General features: G+C 48.7%; 1 protein-coding gene across 5 annotated transcripts in view; it reads left to right on the top strand.

Annotated features, from left to right (window-relative positions):
• The window catches only part of JADE2 (jade family PHD finger 2), a 65,120-nt gene that overhangs the window by 41,850 nt on the left and 8,067 nt on the right, over positions 1-15,203 (top strand). For all 5 annotated transcript variants that reach the window (XM_030459327.1, XM_030459324.1, XM_030459328.1 and 2 more), the window contains exons 7-10: positions 4,512-4,679; positions 5,205-5,321; positions 10,490-10,951; positions 13,197-13,314. In XM_030459327.1, coding sequence (XP_030315187.1) covers positions 4,512-4,679; positions 5,205-5,321; positions 10,490-10,951; positions 13,197-13,314 — 865 coding nt within the window. The remainder of the gene's footprint in view (positions 1-4,511; positions 4,680-5,204; positions 5,322-10,489; positions 10,952-13,196; positions 13,315-15,203) is intronic.

Here is a 15,203-nt window from a genome sequence, read left to right as displayed (position 1 = left end):
GCTGCACCTCTGTACCCCCTGTAGACACACACTGGCTTCATATAGAATCCCAGTCTGGTTTTTGGCTGGAAGGGACCTTAAAGATCATCTAGGCTCACCCCCTGCCATGAGCAGGGACACCTCCCACCAGCCCAGGTTGCTCCAAGCCCCATCCAACCTGGCCTGGAACACTGGGGCAGCCACAGCTTCTCAGGGCAACCTGGGCCAGGGGTTCACCACCCTCACACTAAATAATTCCTCCCATCCCCCTTGTCCTCAGCTGCTCCAGATCCTTGCTGAGCTTTTTGAATGGATTTCCAAAAGAGCAAGGGTAAAAAGTGGGCTCTTGGAGAACTGGCAGACAGCAAACTTGGTTTTCTTACTTTCTTAGCCTCAGCCCTTAAATTCCCACAGAAATACACAGCCAGACATTTAAAACCACTTTTGTGAGCCACTTTTGCCCCCTCCTCCTTATTCTCTGGTTTCTGTGATGTTTTGTTTTATGCCTTCTCTTCCATTCATGGACTTGTTCTTCTTTCTTTACCCAATCTTTCTTTATGAATTTGCACCCATGGGACCTTTAGCACTCAGGGGTAACCAGCACCATGTTGGGATGGGAGGGCTGTGGTCTGCAGCCTTGCACTCCCCAGACCTCCAGCCTCCACACTGAGGGCAGTGGGACCTTCCAGCTCCACCAGCACTGTCTCACATCACAGGGTTTCTGTCCTCTGTACAAGTGTAGGATTTCATTTTGTTTTCCTGCCTGGAGGAAAATAATTTTATTTTTAGAATTGAATGCAAATGCTTCAAGCTCTTGTGGGGAGGTGTGGGGGGGTCTGTGAGCTCCTGTGCCTGGGTAAACCTTGGCCAGGAGAAGGATCTGTGAGGGTCTTTTGGGGTCCTACATGGATCCGAGGAGGTTTTGGTGGTTGAAGCACCTTGTGGTACTGGGATGATGGTGGCAGCTCCTGAGCTTCGCCCTCTGCATGAAGAGTTTGGGGGTTTTTTTTCCCTCTAAAGAGAGACATTCGCTCATCTTTTGGGCAGCTTTTCCATCAGTGCTTCCTGGAGGTGGGAGAGTGCTGGAGATATCTATAGTTGTGGGATGTGGGTGTTCTGAATGGTTTCCATCAGTGAATCAGATTCCACAAAATACCAGGGCGATTCAGTGTTGGTTTGGGGGGGGGGGGAGGTTGTGTGGGTTTTTTTGTTTGGTTTTTTGTATGTTTTTTCCCCCTTATTGTTTTGGTTTTGTTTTTTTTTTAACCATCCCAAGTGGCAACATCAGTCCTTGGGCTGACACTGTTGTCGGGCAGGTTCTCAGGGAGGTGGTCAGGAGATGTGGAGATGTATGGACCTCATCTGGGCCCACCATGGGTTGTGGCAGCCCAGTGGGCTCCACTGTTGGTGGGCTGGGTTTCAAGGCTGTTGAAAGAACTGGGAGATTTTCCCTCGTTTTCAGGGAGCAGAGTCCAGCCCTAAGCCCAGCACCAGCCCCTAAGCTGCCTTGAGTTAATCTCTGTCCTGATACCAACCCTGAGAAAACCAGAGAGGGACTTTTTACAAGGGCATGGAGTGGTAGGACAAGTGGGAATTGTTTCAAACTGGAAGAGGGGAGATTTAGATTAGATTTTAGGAAGAAATTGTTCACTGTGAGGATAGTGAGACCCTGTCCCATGCAGCCCAGAGAAGTTGTGGCTGCCCCATCCCTGGAAGTGTCGAAGGTTGAATGGGGCTTGGAGCAACCTGGGCTGGTAGGAGGTGTCCATGCCCATGGCAGGGGGTTGGAAATAGATGGTATTTTAAGGTCTCCTCTCACCTAAACCAGTCTGGGATTCCATGATTCTATGATCATGTCTCTTACCTGACCTTCCTTCATCAGCCCCATATCCCAAACCTGCTGGGGACCATGGGGAACAGGGTGCCAGTGCCATGGGCTTTCATGTATTTGGGCTGCAGCAGAGGGGTCCTACAGGACATGGCCAGAGTGATACCTTGTCCTCCTGCATCCCAGAGAGAAGGATTGTACTCAGACACATGTTGGTGGGTTATGGTGCTGGAAGGTTGTAATCATCTCATCTGCATAACACGAGCTGTGAGGCTTGCCCAGTAATTAATTCCTGTGAAGCAGAGCTTTTGGAAAACACATGCAATCTTCATTTGAAAAATGAGGAAACTTCTCCCCCCCCTGCTGCTAAATCATTGTGGCTCATGGCTTTCATGGTGGCAACACCACACTTCTCTGTAGCATGGGAATGAACCATCTCCAGCTTCCAGCCACCACCCCAGGGTCCTGTCATTATGGAATTCCCATTCCCTGGTGTGGGGACACAGCTGAGCTCTCCCTGTTATGTGGACCACACCAAGCTTTTCCATAGCTCAGCATCCTCCTCAGTTTTTTGATGTCCCCTTTTTGGTGACTTTGATCCTGTGACAGGCACAGATATAAAAATAGCTGCTCTGCTTCTGTTCCCAGAGCATCTTCTGGCTGGTGCTGGCCAGGGAGAAGGTGTTTTGCTGATAACTCTCCTCATTTCCAGAGCTGCTCCTTGTCCAGGACAGAAGCCCTGTAGTATTTGCTTCTAGGAGCTGAATTTCACCTTCAGCTGCTCTAAAATCTCTAGGAATAAATAGCAGCAAGTAAAAAATGTGCTAGAGATGTACACCTGGTTGTAATTCCTGTTTTCTGTGGGAATTTGAGATCAGTCTACCAGTTTATTCTCCTGGTAGTCCATACCAGGCTGACTTTTGTCTGGTGCTAAGTCAGTTATTTTATAGAACTCTGCTACAGGAATGATTTATCTTTCAGACTTGGATGTGCCATGAAACACACAGTTAAATTTCTCTGACCCATGTAGACTCAAGGCAATAATATTACCTCCTGAAATTCCTTGTTATCCCAACAGCTTGTTCACAAAGTGGCTTTTTTTCTCCTTGGAAACCACTGTTAGAGTCAGTTTGTGCTTTGGGGCAACCTAAAGCAGAGTTATAAATTCTGTCCTTGGACAGTAAAGACGGAGGAAACACTTTTCCTGTGCTCCTTGTGCCCCCTCTGCCCTTGTCCCCACCGTGTCACCTCAGCTGACAGTGACCTGCAGCACCAGGATGAAAAACTGTTCTGGTTTGGTTTTGTTTTTTTTTTTAAAGTGGGTAAACTTCAAGAAGTGGAATTGAGAAATGCCTGAGCTCAATTTCCAGCCTGCAGCACCAGGGGTCCTTATCGGCACTGCCCTCTTGCCTTCTGGAGGGACATCAGAGCAGCCAGATCCAGAATTAATTACATCTCCTCGCTTAAAATAGTGCCACAGCCCCCAGGCAGTTGTCTGCCACTCTATGGAAACCCTTTTAAGAGTGAGTTATCAGGACCTGCCTGTTAAAAACTTGTCTAGTTTTAGCAGGAGCTGTTTAATACAGTCGTAAGTTAACAGGCCAAGTGGAAAGCATTTTATCATCATTATTATGTGATAGGGCTTATCATTTGGCTCCTCCCCAAGCATGGAGGAGAAATATTTATGAAATGCTTTGGCTGGGCTGCTTCCTGCACTATCAGGGAGCTCCAGGGGCAGCCCGAATCCTGTAGCTCTCACTCTTTTGGCTGTAGCCTGGTCCTCGACTCCTTGATATTTATCATCATCAGATTTACCATCCTTCAGGGTTCCTCCCTCCTCATTTCTATTCATGAGCAGCATTTGGCCCTTTTAACCTCTCTGTAATTACTTTCATTTCCCTTTCAGGGCTGGGGGTGTAACCCATCTGCCCATCTTTCTCAGGGTGTGGCTTTTCAACCCTCAGCTCCCTTGGAGTTTTTCTCCTGATATCTCCAAGTCATTCTGGGTCTGGTGTTGGTTCAGAAATGGGCAGGAGAGCTGTGGGTAGATGTCTTGACCACAAAACTGCAGGTGGTGTGGGCTCTGGTGGAGCAGCCTGTTTGATTTCACCCCATCCTCCAGTTTCAAGCTGTGCAGATGCTCAGTGCAGGATCCACAGCATGTTTGTACACTTATATTTTCCTTAAATCCCAGGAGGTGGTGTTTTGGCATTAGTATCCATGCAATAGCCTACAAAAAAGCTGGGGAGGGACTTTTCTATAAGGGTGGTAGGATAAGGGGGAATGGCTTTAAGCTGGAAGAGGGGAGATACAGGTTAGACATCAAGAAATTCTAAACTGTGAAGGTGGTCAGCCCCTGGCCCAGGTTGCCCAGAGAAGCTGTGGCTGCCCTATCCCTGGAAGTTTTCCAGGGGCTTGGAGCAACCTGGGCTGGTGGGAGGTATCCCTGCCCATGGCAGGAGGATGGAACTAGATGGTCTTTAGGGTCCCTTCCAACCCAACCCAACCTGAGATTCTAGGAAAACAAAGAAGGCAGCGAGGAAGGAAGAACTCAGCCTCACTCTTTCACATCTGTTTTTTACCGTGATGCCCAAACGTGGGGGTGATAAACGAGTGGTAGCAAAAAGATAAAGGAGTAAAGCAGATCCAGGGGGATGGTCTTCCCAGGCTGCTGGGACTAACCCTGCTTCCCATCTCCACACAGGCATGCTATGGCATCCTGAAGGTGCCCATTGGGAGCTGGCTGTGCCGGACCTGTGCCCTCGGTGTCCAACCCAAGTGTCTGCTGTGTCCCAAGAGAGGAGGAGCGCTGAAGCCCACCCGGAGCGGGACAAAATGGGTCCACGTTAGCTGTGCCTTATGGATACCTGAAGTAAGATGTTTTTCAGCCTCCTCTTGGCAGTGTGGGTGGGCACGGATCTGGCTTCCAGGTCTTGGCCCAGGATGTACAGGAATGGTCTAAATAGCAAGTCCAGTTTGGCTTAAGGTCAGAGCCATGATGCTCATCCGTTGTTGGGCTGTGTGTTTAATTAGCACCCAAGGGACCCCCTGTTAAGGGAGGACACACAGATGGGGTGCAAGGGTGCAGAGGTGTGGGGCATTCACAAGACCTCTGGGCAGGGTAAAGCTGATTTCATGTGTCCATCTGAGATACAGAGCAATATCCAGATGAAGATTGGTTGAGAGGAAACACTAACGTAATTTTTTCCTTCCATTTCATCCAGATTTGTTTTTTTGGTTTTGGAGTTAGTTTAGGGGTTTTTCCCAAATTATGAGTGACTCTAAAAAATAACAAATAAAAAATTCCATGCCTCATTCAACCTGCCACAGATGTCCCCTTGTAGGAGAACTGGGATGGTGACCAGTGCTGACAACGTGCTTTCTATTTCGTGACCAGGTTAGCATTGGATGTCCTGAAAAAATGGAACCCATTACGAAGATCTCACATATCCCAGCAAGCAGATGGGCTTTGTCCTGCAGCCTCTGCAAGGAGTGCACTGGGACGTGTATTCAGGTATGTAACTCAGCACTGGGGTTGTAGTAGCTACCAGAGATTCTCAAGCTGTTGGTGCGTGCCATCTGTCTGAGTATTATGCCTGCTCTGAGTAAACCCAACAACAGGGAGCATGAGTCCATCAGCCCTCATCAGACGTTTGCAGTTGTTGGATGTGTTGAGTCCTTGGAATTCAGATGAACTTTGCATAACACAGTGATGTTGCTGTAATGACAGTAATTGCCAGGACTGCAAATGCCTTTGGTTTGAAATCGGGAACATCCAGCAGAAAGGCTTGGTGTAGCTGCCAGAAAAGTGACAAAAAAGCACTCTTGGCCTGCAGAGGGGATGGAATAGCCATTAAGCTTGGGAAAATTGGGAGAAAGTTTGGGATGTGTACCAGTCATGACTGACCAGCTCCTCTCATGGAACAGGAGCAGCACCAAGGAGGTCAGTGTAGGCAGCAGTGGCAATTACATTATGATTATCACTCTCTACAGTTACCAGGAAGGAGATTGTAGGGGGATGAGTATTGGCCTCTTCTCCCAAGTAAATACCAATAGGCCAAGAGGACATGGTCTGAAGTTGTGCCAGGGGAGGTTTGGGCTGGATATTAGAAAGAATTTATTTACTAAAAGAGTGGTAAATTCAGGAGCTGGAATAGGTTGCCCAGGGAGAGCTTAAAAAACTGTGTAGAGGTGGCACTGCAGGACATGCTCTAGTAGGCATGGTGGGGTTTTCTGAGTTGATGGTTGGACTCTTTGATCTTAGAGGGCTTTTCCAACCATGACAATTTTGTGATTCTCTGATTTGGGACCAGAATTAGCTGGCTGGTTGCAGGAGGACAGTAGGAGCTGGAGGTCTGCAGGTTCTGCTGCGTTTGTGCCACTACTGTGACTTTAATACTTTAAAGGGAGCTATTTAAAAGCTGTCCCCTTAGCTTGAAATGAAATCTCACTGTGCTTCTTTAAATCTCTGACATTGACTCACTCCTTGTTTGATGGCTCTGGGTGGATCTGCTTCTTCACCCTGCCAGATGGAGATACTGTGTCATAGTGGTGCCTGCTTTCAAAGAACGGAAGGGCAGGGGAAGGAGGCAACAGGCTTGGCAGCAACAAAAAGAGTTCAGCTTCTCTGAAGCTTCATCCTCTTTAGCAGTGGCATGGCATGGCACTGTAGCTGTGAGATCCCTGGGACTGAATGGATTTGCCTTAAAGGTCACCTGAGATGGAACAGGAGCTTTATTGTCTCCTGTGTCGGCAGTTCATGGTTTGGAAGTCTTCAGAGAATTGTCACCAGAGTGTTTGCCAAGGCCACCCTGACACGCTCAGGATGGGGTTTTTTTTTTCAAGAAGAGATAAAAAAAAAAAAAAAAAAAAGCAGGCAGTGCCTTATTTAAGGATTTATGGAGTAAATCAGCAGGTTCAACCATGGGTAAATAAACACACTTCGTACTCATCAGCAGTACAGAGCTGGGTTTTGAAAGCTTGTGTTTATGGAGTGTATTTTTGATGAGTGCCTGTTTATACAGGTGTAATCTAACTACCCTTGTCAGCATTTCGGGTTTATGACCCAGCTTTGAAAGGAGGAGCTTGTTTGCTGGGGAAGCACTGAGCTTCTCTCCTTGGCAGCGGTGCTGCAGGTGGGGCAGGTTTGGGGAAGGACGGATGTTGCTTCCAGGAGGGTTTTTTTTTTCTTTTTTCAAGTGGTTGGATGGATCTGGGCTTTGCTGAAAAGGGACACAAACCTCTCATCCAGCACCCCAGCTTCATCAAACACCCACCTGGACCACATTGATGGAGACCAACCTGTGCTGGTTTTGCATAAGGCACCTCTGTGCCTCGAGGTGTTTTTTTCCATTCAAATTCCACCATCAAAAGGGGAATAAGCCCAGGGAAGCCTGAGGAAGGGCTCCCTGCTGCTCTCCATGCCTTTTGCATACGATTCCATCCTTGCTTTTCTGGTGCATAGCAGTGATCCTGGTGTAACTTTGTGTGGCTGTAGTCAACCCAGAGCTCCTGGTCAGCAGCCGGGATGCAGCCCTGGAGGCATGTTTTCCCCACCTCCCGTTGAGGGGAAGTCATGACTTCATGGTCATTCCTGTGGTCAGACAGCAGGAGATGCCAAAGAGAGCTCAATATCCAGCAGGAATTACCTCATTTGCATTGCTTAGATGAGAACAGAGCGTTCCAGGAGCCAGGCTCCAGCACAGCCCGAGTCCCAACCGTGCTTGCTTAGGACCCAGCTCCTTCCTCACCAGTCTCCTCCTCACTTCTCTGAGCAACTGGAAGAGCTCACCAGGGCCTCTCAACACAGCTCTAAATGCCACGTCTCCATCAGTTACTGGCATGCTTCTCCAAAGGGCACAAACTGTTGCTGTCATCATCTTCCAGCTTTCTTTTTGAGGTTGTTGTTTTGAATGAAAAGCCCTGGAAGTGTCCTCCACCCCTCACTTCTTCATTATGGCTCCTCTGCTGCTGCTGCCCTCTCCCCTTGCAGTGCTTCTGCACTGGGATAACTGGGGTGGTCTGATTGTCCCTTTAGCCCTGAAAACATAGAGTTTGCCATCAGGGGTAGAGCAGTGGGTGTCTACCCTGCTGTCCCCCTCCTCCACCCCACATCCTCTGCTGAGAAGCCCTACTAAGATCCAGACCATCTGTGGTCACTAAAAATCACCTGGTAGTTACTGTAAGGATGCAGAAGTGTCAGGGCTGATGGTTTGGCTGCCGTTCAGCACCGGTAATTAATTTTTCCTTCCCAAGTTTCCCTCTCAGCTCTGTTGGAGGAGCCACTTCCTTCCCCTCCAGCCCAAAGTGCGGCACGGCGCCACTGGAAGCTGGGAAACTTCTCTGGGAATTTCCTCGGCAGATAAAATCATCCTTCTTATTTCCTCAAGCTAAGAGCGGTTTGAGGACTCATTAAGAGCCTGCATGAATTTCTGGTGAAGTTTTCACCCTCAGAGTTCTATTTTGGGGGATAGCTTTGCCTGGAGAGAGCAGAGTTTGCTGCAGTCCTTTGAATGAAGGGTAACGAAGTGCGATCGATAATGAAGCAGACGTGGAGACTGAGCTGGGTTTTGGAGTCTGGTTGATTCTGCGTGGCAGAATAGACCCCCTCGCTCCCTCCTTTCCTCTCTCCCTCCCTCCCTCCCTCCCTTCCTCTCTCCCTCCCATGAAGAGCAGCTTCCTTCCAGTGCCAGTTTGGGGATGGATCAATATGTTTTTATTGCCAGTTTATGCAAGGTCCCTGGGTAGCCATGGCCGACCAGGTACTTTTCTTTGTTGCCCTGTCAGCCGAGCTGCCTAATTACTCTTTATTTGCATTTTGGGCACAGTTTCTGACAAGTGCTGCTTGCCATCTGTCAGAGAAGAGATCTCACTTGATCTGCTTTATTCCGAAGCTGAAGTGGTGGTCGTTCCTGTTAGCAGGACGTTGTCCTGGCAGAAGCCACAACCATTTTGCTAATGCTATTACTAGCCCCTGTGACAGAAACAGGAGCAAGGGGACATAATTTTCCTTTGCTCACATAGTATATTAGCAGTAAATCAGGAGTACATCAGCACAGGGAGCACCAATGGGTCCCATATGATGCCAGGCTTCATGTAAGCCCTGGCAGCACAGCAGAAGGAGATGATTTTTGCAAGCCATTGGCTCTTTTCACGAGCAATTTCAGGCTCAAATTAGGACCAAATGGGCATATTCAAAGGGTTAGGAGTTAATAATCCGATTGCATTTGGTGCCTGCAGGAGTTGGTGCCCAGAACCATGCTGGGACATCTCAGGGTCATGGCTGGGCTGCATTCAGCTCTTCCTGTTGGTTCTGGAGGCTTTGGAGCAGGGCCTGGAGAACCCTTTAAGCAGAGGACTTGGACACCAGTTCCCTGAGCTTTTCTTGGCCCTGGCAGCTGTGCAAGTCTCTCATCTTCATCAGCACCAGCAGATTCATAAACAAAAGTCAAGGGAAAGTAAAAGGAGCAATGTCAAAGTGCTTTTGCACACTGGGTGACTAAGCAGGAATTCAGGGCTGATGGGATTGAAGATTAAAAGCCCTAAAACTTCTGTTCCTCGACTGCTACCAGAATTTCTTCTTATTTTTCTTTTCTTTTGGAGTATTAAAGTGCATCAAAGCCCCAGTAAAACCCTACGGCATCCTGAATTGTCGTCAGCATCCATGAAACTTCATGTGCCTGGGCCTTCAGGTCACAGCTTCATCCCCCACAAGAACAATTCTTCTACAAGTGCTGAAATCTGATGCCTGCAGTAATAATAGCCCACTTAAAATATCTCATTATTGCAGTTTAACTGGTCACTAGCAGCTGGAATAGACTTGATTCCTTATGGGTTATGGCTGAAATAATTACCTGGCATTTTGAGCCATTAAAAATCTGTTAATGAGTAGAGGAGAGGAAGGAGCTGAGGGGAACATGGGCTCCTCTGTGGGAAACCAGGCTGAGGTTTGTTACCTGTGGGACCCAGAGTAATTTAAGCCTGAGGTGAGTGAGGGAAATAGTTAAAATATCAATGTAGTAGAAGTTGGACAACAATCTAATCACTGTACCAGATCTAAGCCCTTCATTTCCTGATGTTTTTGCTGTGTATATGCTCTGTTGCCCATCCTTTGTTTTTTTTTCTTTTTTCATTTTTGAATGGAGCTTGTTGGAGGCTTCTTCTGAGATGCCACATGAACTCAGAAACCTTGACATGTTCTGTATTCTCTCTCTCTCAAAAAAAGGCATGTTGGCTTTAGATGTGGCAACAGAGTGGAGTAGTTGAAAGGTGAAAGACAGGTGAGAATTTCTCCATCAGGAGAAAGCCTTTAGCAGCCTTTGAGCATCCTTTTAGCCATGCTGTTGTCTTTGACTGCTGACAGGTCTTGTTGAAAGAACCATAAGAAGCTTCTGTTTGTGGTAGGTAAAAGATGAGAAGGGTCCACTCCTGAGAAGGATTAAAGCAGGTAAGGTGGGAAGGTACCTGCTGATATCTAGTGATCCCTGGGTGTCTTCTGCTGGCTTTATGGTGTGTAAAACATGGGCAGTATGGATGTTCCTCACTAAGGTGTGGAGCACCCATCACTTCACAGTGGGTGTGGTCACTCAGATGGGTGTCACTGGGTTTGTAGACAGCACATATGGCCCTGTTGTGTTGTTAAGTTCTTTGCCCTGTCCCTAAGCCCTGTCCTTCTCCCCTCAGTGCTCCATGCCCGCCTGTGTCACCGCGTTCCACGTCACCTGCGCCTTCGACCACAACCTCGACATGAGGACGATTCTGGCAGACAACGACGAGGTGAAGTTCAAGTCCTTCTGCCTTGAGCACAGCACTGGTGCCACCAAGTTGCCCGAGGAGGCACGGACAGAGCCTGACCAGGCCCAGCTGGACTTGGAGAAGGTCACGCTGCGGAAGCAGAAGCTCCAGCAGCTGGAGGAGGACTTCTATGAACTTGTGAAGCCTTCAGAGGTGGCTGAGAACCTTGACTTAAGTGAATCCCTGGTGGATTTTGTCTACCAGTACTGGAAGCTGAAGAGGAAAGCAAATTCCAACAAACCACTGCTAACACCAAAAACAGATGAAGTGGACAACTTAGCCCAGCAAGAACAGGACGTTCTCTACCGACGCTTAAAGCTCTTCATGCACCTCAGGCAAGACCTGGAGAGGGTGAGTAGAGCTGTTCCTCCAGTGGTGTGTCCAAATGCTCCATCAGGGCTGCTTTAATGTGTGCTGGCACATATGGAATGTTCCCTCTTGGCTCAGGTCGACTCCCCTGTGTTGTGTCCCTTCATCTGGAGTGTTCTTCAGAATAATGGTGCTCAGCATGCATGTGTCACACTGCCAAAACACATATGAAATAAGTTAGTGGCAGGGTTTTGGGCAGGTTTTGGGGTGGAGCTTGCCTGGTAGGCCCTATTTGTGCCCCCTACAAGGTGCAAAACCTCTGGAAAGGCTCAAGGAGTAGGCAAGGAAGGAGAAAAGCAGGAAAACAGCAGTCTTGGAGTCTGAGAGCCTTGTCCTGTTTAAAACCAATTGGATTACAAGTTACTTGTCTCTTTTCTGTGGCTGTGTTTGCCTTCATCCCTGTGTATTGCCCAGTCTATCCTTCCTCTCCTCCTGCCTTCACTGTGTCAGGTTCTCATTCCAGTTAGATCCCTAATGGATCTTCAGCAGTAGGCTGTAGGCAACAGGCTGCAGCTGCTGGATATGAAGACAAGAAGTTCCACTCACTTTTTCCCCCTCATCTGCTTCTCTCTGTTGTAAGTTTAGCAGGCTGCTCCACCTCCCTCTGCCTCCACGTGCTCCCAGTTTGACTTTCCCAGCTGCAAGGAACCCCAGTGCATCCCTGGGTTCAACACTTTGCTCCAGGAGCTGCCTAATTCAAAGACACAGCAGCTTCTCTTTGATTTTTTTTTTTTTTTTATCAAAACTGAGGGTTTTATCAGATTTCTCATTCTCCAGAGTTGCTCCAGGCTTCCTGGTGTAATTCCCCATCACCCTTCAGCCTCTGCTTAGCAGCTCCCTGCCAGGTCTCACTGCCTGGCCCTAGAAGAGCTGGTTGTTTGCTCTTTTTCTGAGAGAAGGAACAATAAATATTGGCTGGATCGAAGTCCAGTGCTCAGATGGGTGATAGGAGTTTCCATCCCAGTGCTTCCAGTGCATCCCAGTTATCCTGCCTATCATCACCACTCTCAGCTGCCACATTTCACTTGCAAATAGTGAGGCTTTGCATCAGAGCAGAGCAGCCTGAAGGGGTGGCTTTCAGAGGTTGTCCTCAGGGGAATCATATTTGATTTTAGTGTTTTCAGCAATTAATCTGGCAGAAATGGTTGTGATTTCGGGGCTGATAATGCTATCTGGACCAGCACTGGGGAGGGAGAAGCAGATGGTGCAAGGACAGGCAGGGTGATGGCTTTTTCCTTTTCTTTTTGGCCCTTTTTAACTTCAATTTTTTAAGGTTTTTTTCCCAAGAACTGGTTGTTTAAATCAGCTTGAACACAAAGCTCTAGTTTTCCAGGCTTTTCAACAGCTGAGCTTGGCTTGGGGAAGCAGCACTGGCTGTTTAGCTGTGTAAGTGTGTGTAAATACCAGCAGGCTCAAAGCAGAGCACCAAGAAGTGTTTTCTTCCAGGAATATCACATCATAGAGAAGAGATACCACCAAATATTTCAAAATGCATGTTGCCACAGGCAGTTTGGGGTTTTTTTTGTCTCAGAAAGAAATTTTAGTTTGATGTTGTCGCCAATCCAGGAAAAAAAAAAAAAAAAGGAAAAAGTAGTAAAATAGTGTATAGCTTTCTGGTATGTATTTAGGGATTCAACAACAACTACAAATCAAACTCTGCAGCTTCTTCTCCTGTATTCCTAAGGGTTTCCCAGTTGTCCTTAGGTAAAACTGATGCCATTAGGGGTCATGGTTGTCCTGCTGCCTTTGCAGCCTGGTGGCAGATGTTAACTAAGGGTGAGGGCCTGGGTTGCTCTGTCCCTGCAAGAGGCACAGAGGCTCCTGACCCTGTAGGAACAGTCCCCAAAGTCTGGAAACAGCCCAGCAGGAATGGGTTGAGGGTGAGGAGGGAGAGGAATCGGAGCTGTCAGGTTTATAGGTGGGGATATTGGGGACTGCTGGGGTTTGGGGGGCACCTGGGCACCTTCCTGCCAGTGCCATCTCCTCCTTACAGCCAGTTTTTCTCTTCTACAGCACCAGGAAGGTGAGTACCAGTGGAGCAGAGCAATTTACATCCTGTGCTTTGCTGCTGGTGCTTTGGGCTTTCCCCTCAATTAATAAAATTCCTTGTGCTGGGACAAAAGGCAGCAGTGATTTGCAGGTAGATGTGAAGCAAGGATGCTGGCCAGATTTTGGGCAGGGGGGCTACCCTGCCTAAACCAGTCTTGTGTATTTTGTGTCTCTGTAGGTTAGAAATCTCTGTTACATGGTGACGAGACGGGAGAAAATGAAACACACCATTTGTAAACTCCAGGAGCAGATCTTCCATCTCCAAATGAAGCTCATTGAGAAAGATCTTTACCCAGGTCAGTACCTCTTGCCAGAGCTTGTTCTCACAGACACTGTCCCTGCCATCCTCTGAAGCCAAAGACTCATGCCCAAGCCTCAGACCTCCCCCTCCCCAGGGACCACTCTCCCCTGCAGTGTTTATTTAAGCAAGGTTCCTACATTGGCTCTTTGCACACCTCCAGTTTTGTTCAGAAACACACACTGACGTGACCTGAGTGTTGGAGCTCCTTGTTTCCACAGATCCCTCTCCATCCTTCACTCCCTGATCAGAAAGACCAAACGTTTGGTTAGGTGGTAATCCTCAGGCAGCATTTGGGTGACTTTCCTGGAGATTGGAGCTGTTTGGGAGGAGTTGGCAAACCCTGGATGTGGGGCTGCTGACACTGGGTTGATCCATGGCAGCTGTTTCCTTGGCATGGGGCAGTGGCTGATGCTTTGGACTCTTTGCAGATGCCTCTGGCTCTGTCAAGAATCAAAAGTTAAGCTGCTGGTGGGATGTGTGTTGCTCCTGGAGAGCAGCTCCTTTAGCTCAGCTCAGCTGCAGTTCTGTTAGTAGAGAACATCACACTGCTGCATGCAAAGCTGCTGGCAGCTTTTATCAAGGAACTGCAATAAAGCTGCTTTCCTTCTCTCCTTTTTTTTTTTGTTTTTTTTTTCCCCTTTTGCACAAGCAGCGCCGGAGCCCACGGTGCCTGCTCCCTCCTCCTTTCCCTTTGGTGGCAGCTCAGACCAAACCCTGTGGCTGCAGAGGAGTTTTTCCAGCAGCAGCATCTGGTGTTTTGGCAGGCTCTTCCGACGGTTGTTGTGTTTTGTGGCTTTGGAGTTGCGTTTGAACCCGTCACATGGTTGGGGTTTCTTCAGGAACTGTCTGGGCTGAGCTTTCCTTGACAAAAGTTTCCTTTGACTGAAGTTTTGGAGGCTGAGAAATGGGGATGTTGAGATGTTTGTGACTTGGAGCCTGCCCAGTGGTAGTGGGTAGAGGCAGCTGGCAGCGTGGCCTGTAAATCTTGGACCCTGTGACACAGCTCGGTGACACAGTGGGAGGGCAAGGCTGGAGGCTTGGCTTGGGAATAACAGGTGGATAAAAGGCAAGAGCAGCAAACTGGGATTCTGATGGCAGGGGCTGTGGGCTGTTGCTGGCGTGCTTTGTGGGAATGGGGCAGGAATTATCCAAGGAGTGCTGGGACTTGGGATCACAGTGGATGTTGTGATGTTCTTCAGGTTGGCTGGCCAAACCTGATGTGCTCTCAGAAGGAGACAGGCACAGGGTGGTTCACCAGGAAGGCTGCTGGAGTTTGTTAACTCCCTTGCAAACAGGGTGTTAGATGGCTGAAAGTGACCCTGAGGACCCATGTTCCCCAAAATGCCTTGGAGAGTCCAAGCTTCTCTCTACTGCAGCAATAGGTGGGAGCTGGCAGCTCCTCCTGGAGAGAGCCAGGATCCTCTCTGGTGGGATGCAAATGCTTGGTGGTGAGATGTGTCAGGGCTCTGCTGCTCGCTTTTGCAGTTGCCCTTGCTGAAAATGTCCCCTGTGTGCTCAGGAGAAAGCTCAGCTCCCCTGTCCCTGGTGGTTTTTCTGCCTAAAGATGAGTGAACAGAGACAAACCCACCACGAGAGGGTGGCTCAGGTGGCTTCACACCTCTTGATGCACATGTTCTTCTCTCCTGCCCCAAATGGTTGGTGTTCACTGGTCATTTTTCCACTCGAAGCCAAGCTGCTCATCTCTCCAGTGATGGGCTCTGTGGCTGAGCCTGAGCAGGGGCTGCTGCCTCTAGGACTTTGCTCCTGCTGGTCCCTCCTGCCAGAAAAAGCACTCAACTGCAGGTATTTGCTCCTGGGATGTCCAGGTGGTTTGGTCCTCTCATGCCAGGGGGACATTAGGGACCTGACTGTCTTTTGGCATTG

This window comes from Calypte anna, chromosome 13 (genome assembly GCF_003957555.1).
Source record: "Calypte anna isolate BGI_N300 chromosome 13, bCalAnn1_v1.p, whole genome shotgun sequence".
NCBI classification, from domain to species: Eukaryota; Metazoa; Chordata; class Aves; order Apodiformes; family Trochilidae; genus Calypte; species Calypte anna.
The sequence above is the reverse complement of the archived record's forward strand: the minus strand, read 5'-3'. Positions and strand labels throughout refer to the sequence as shown.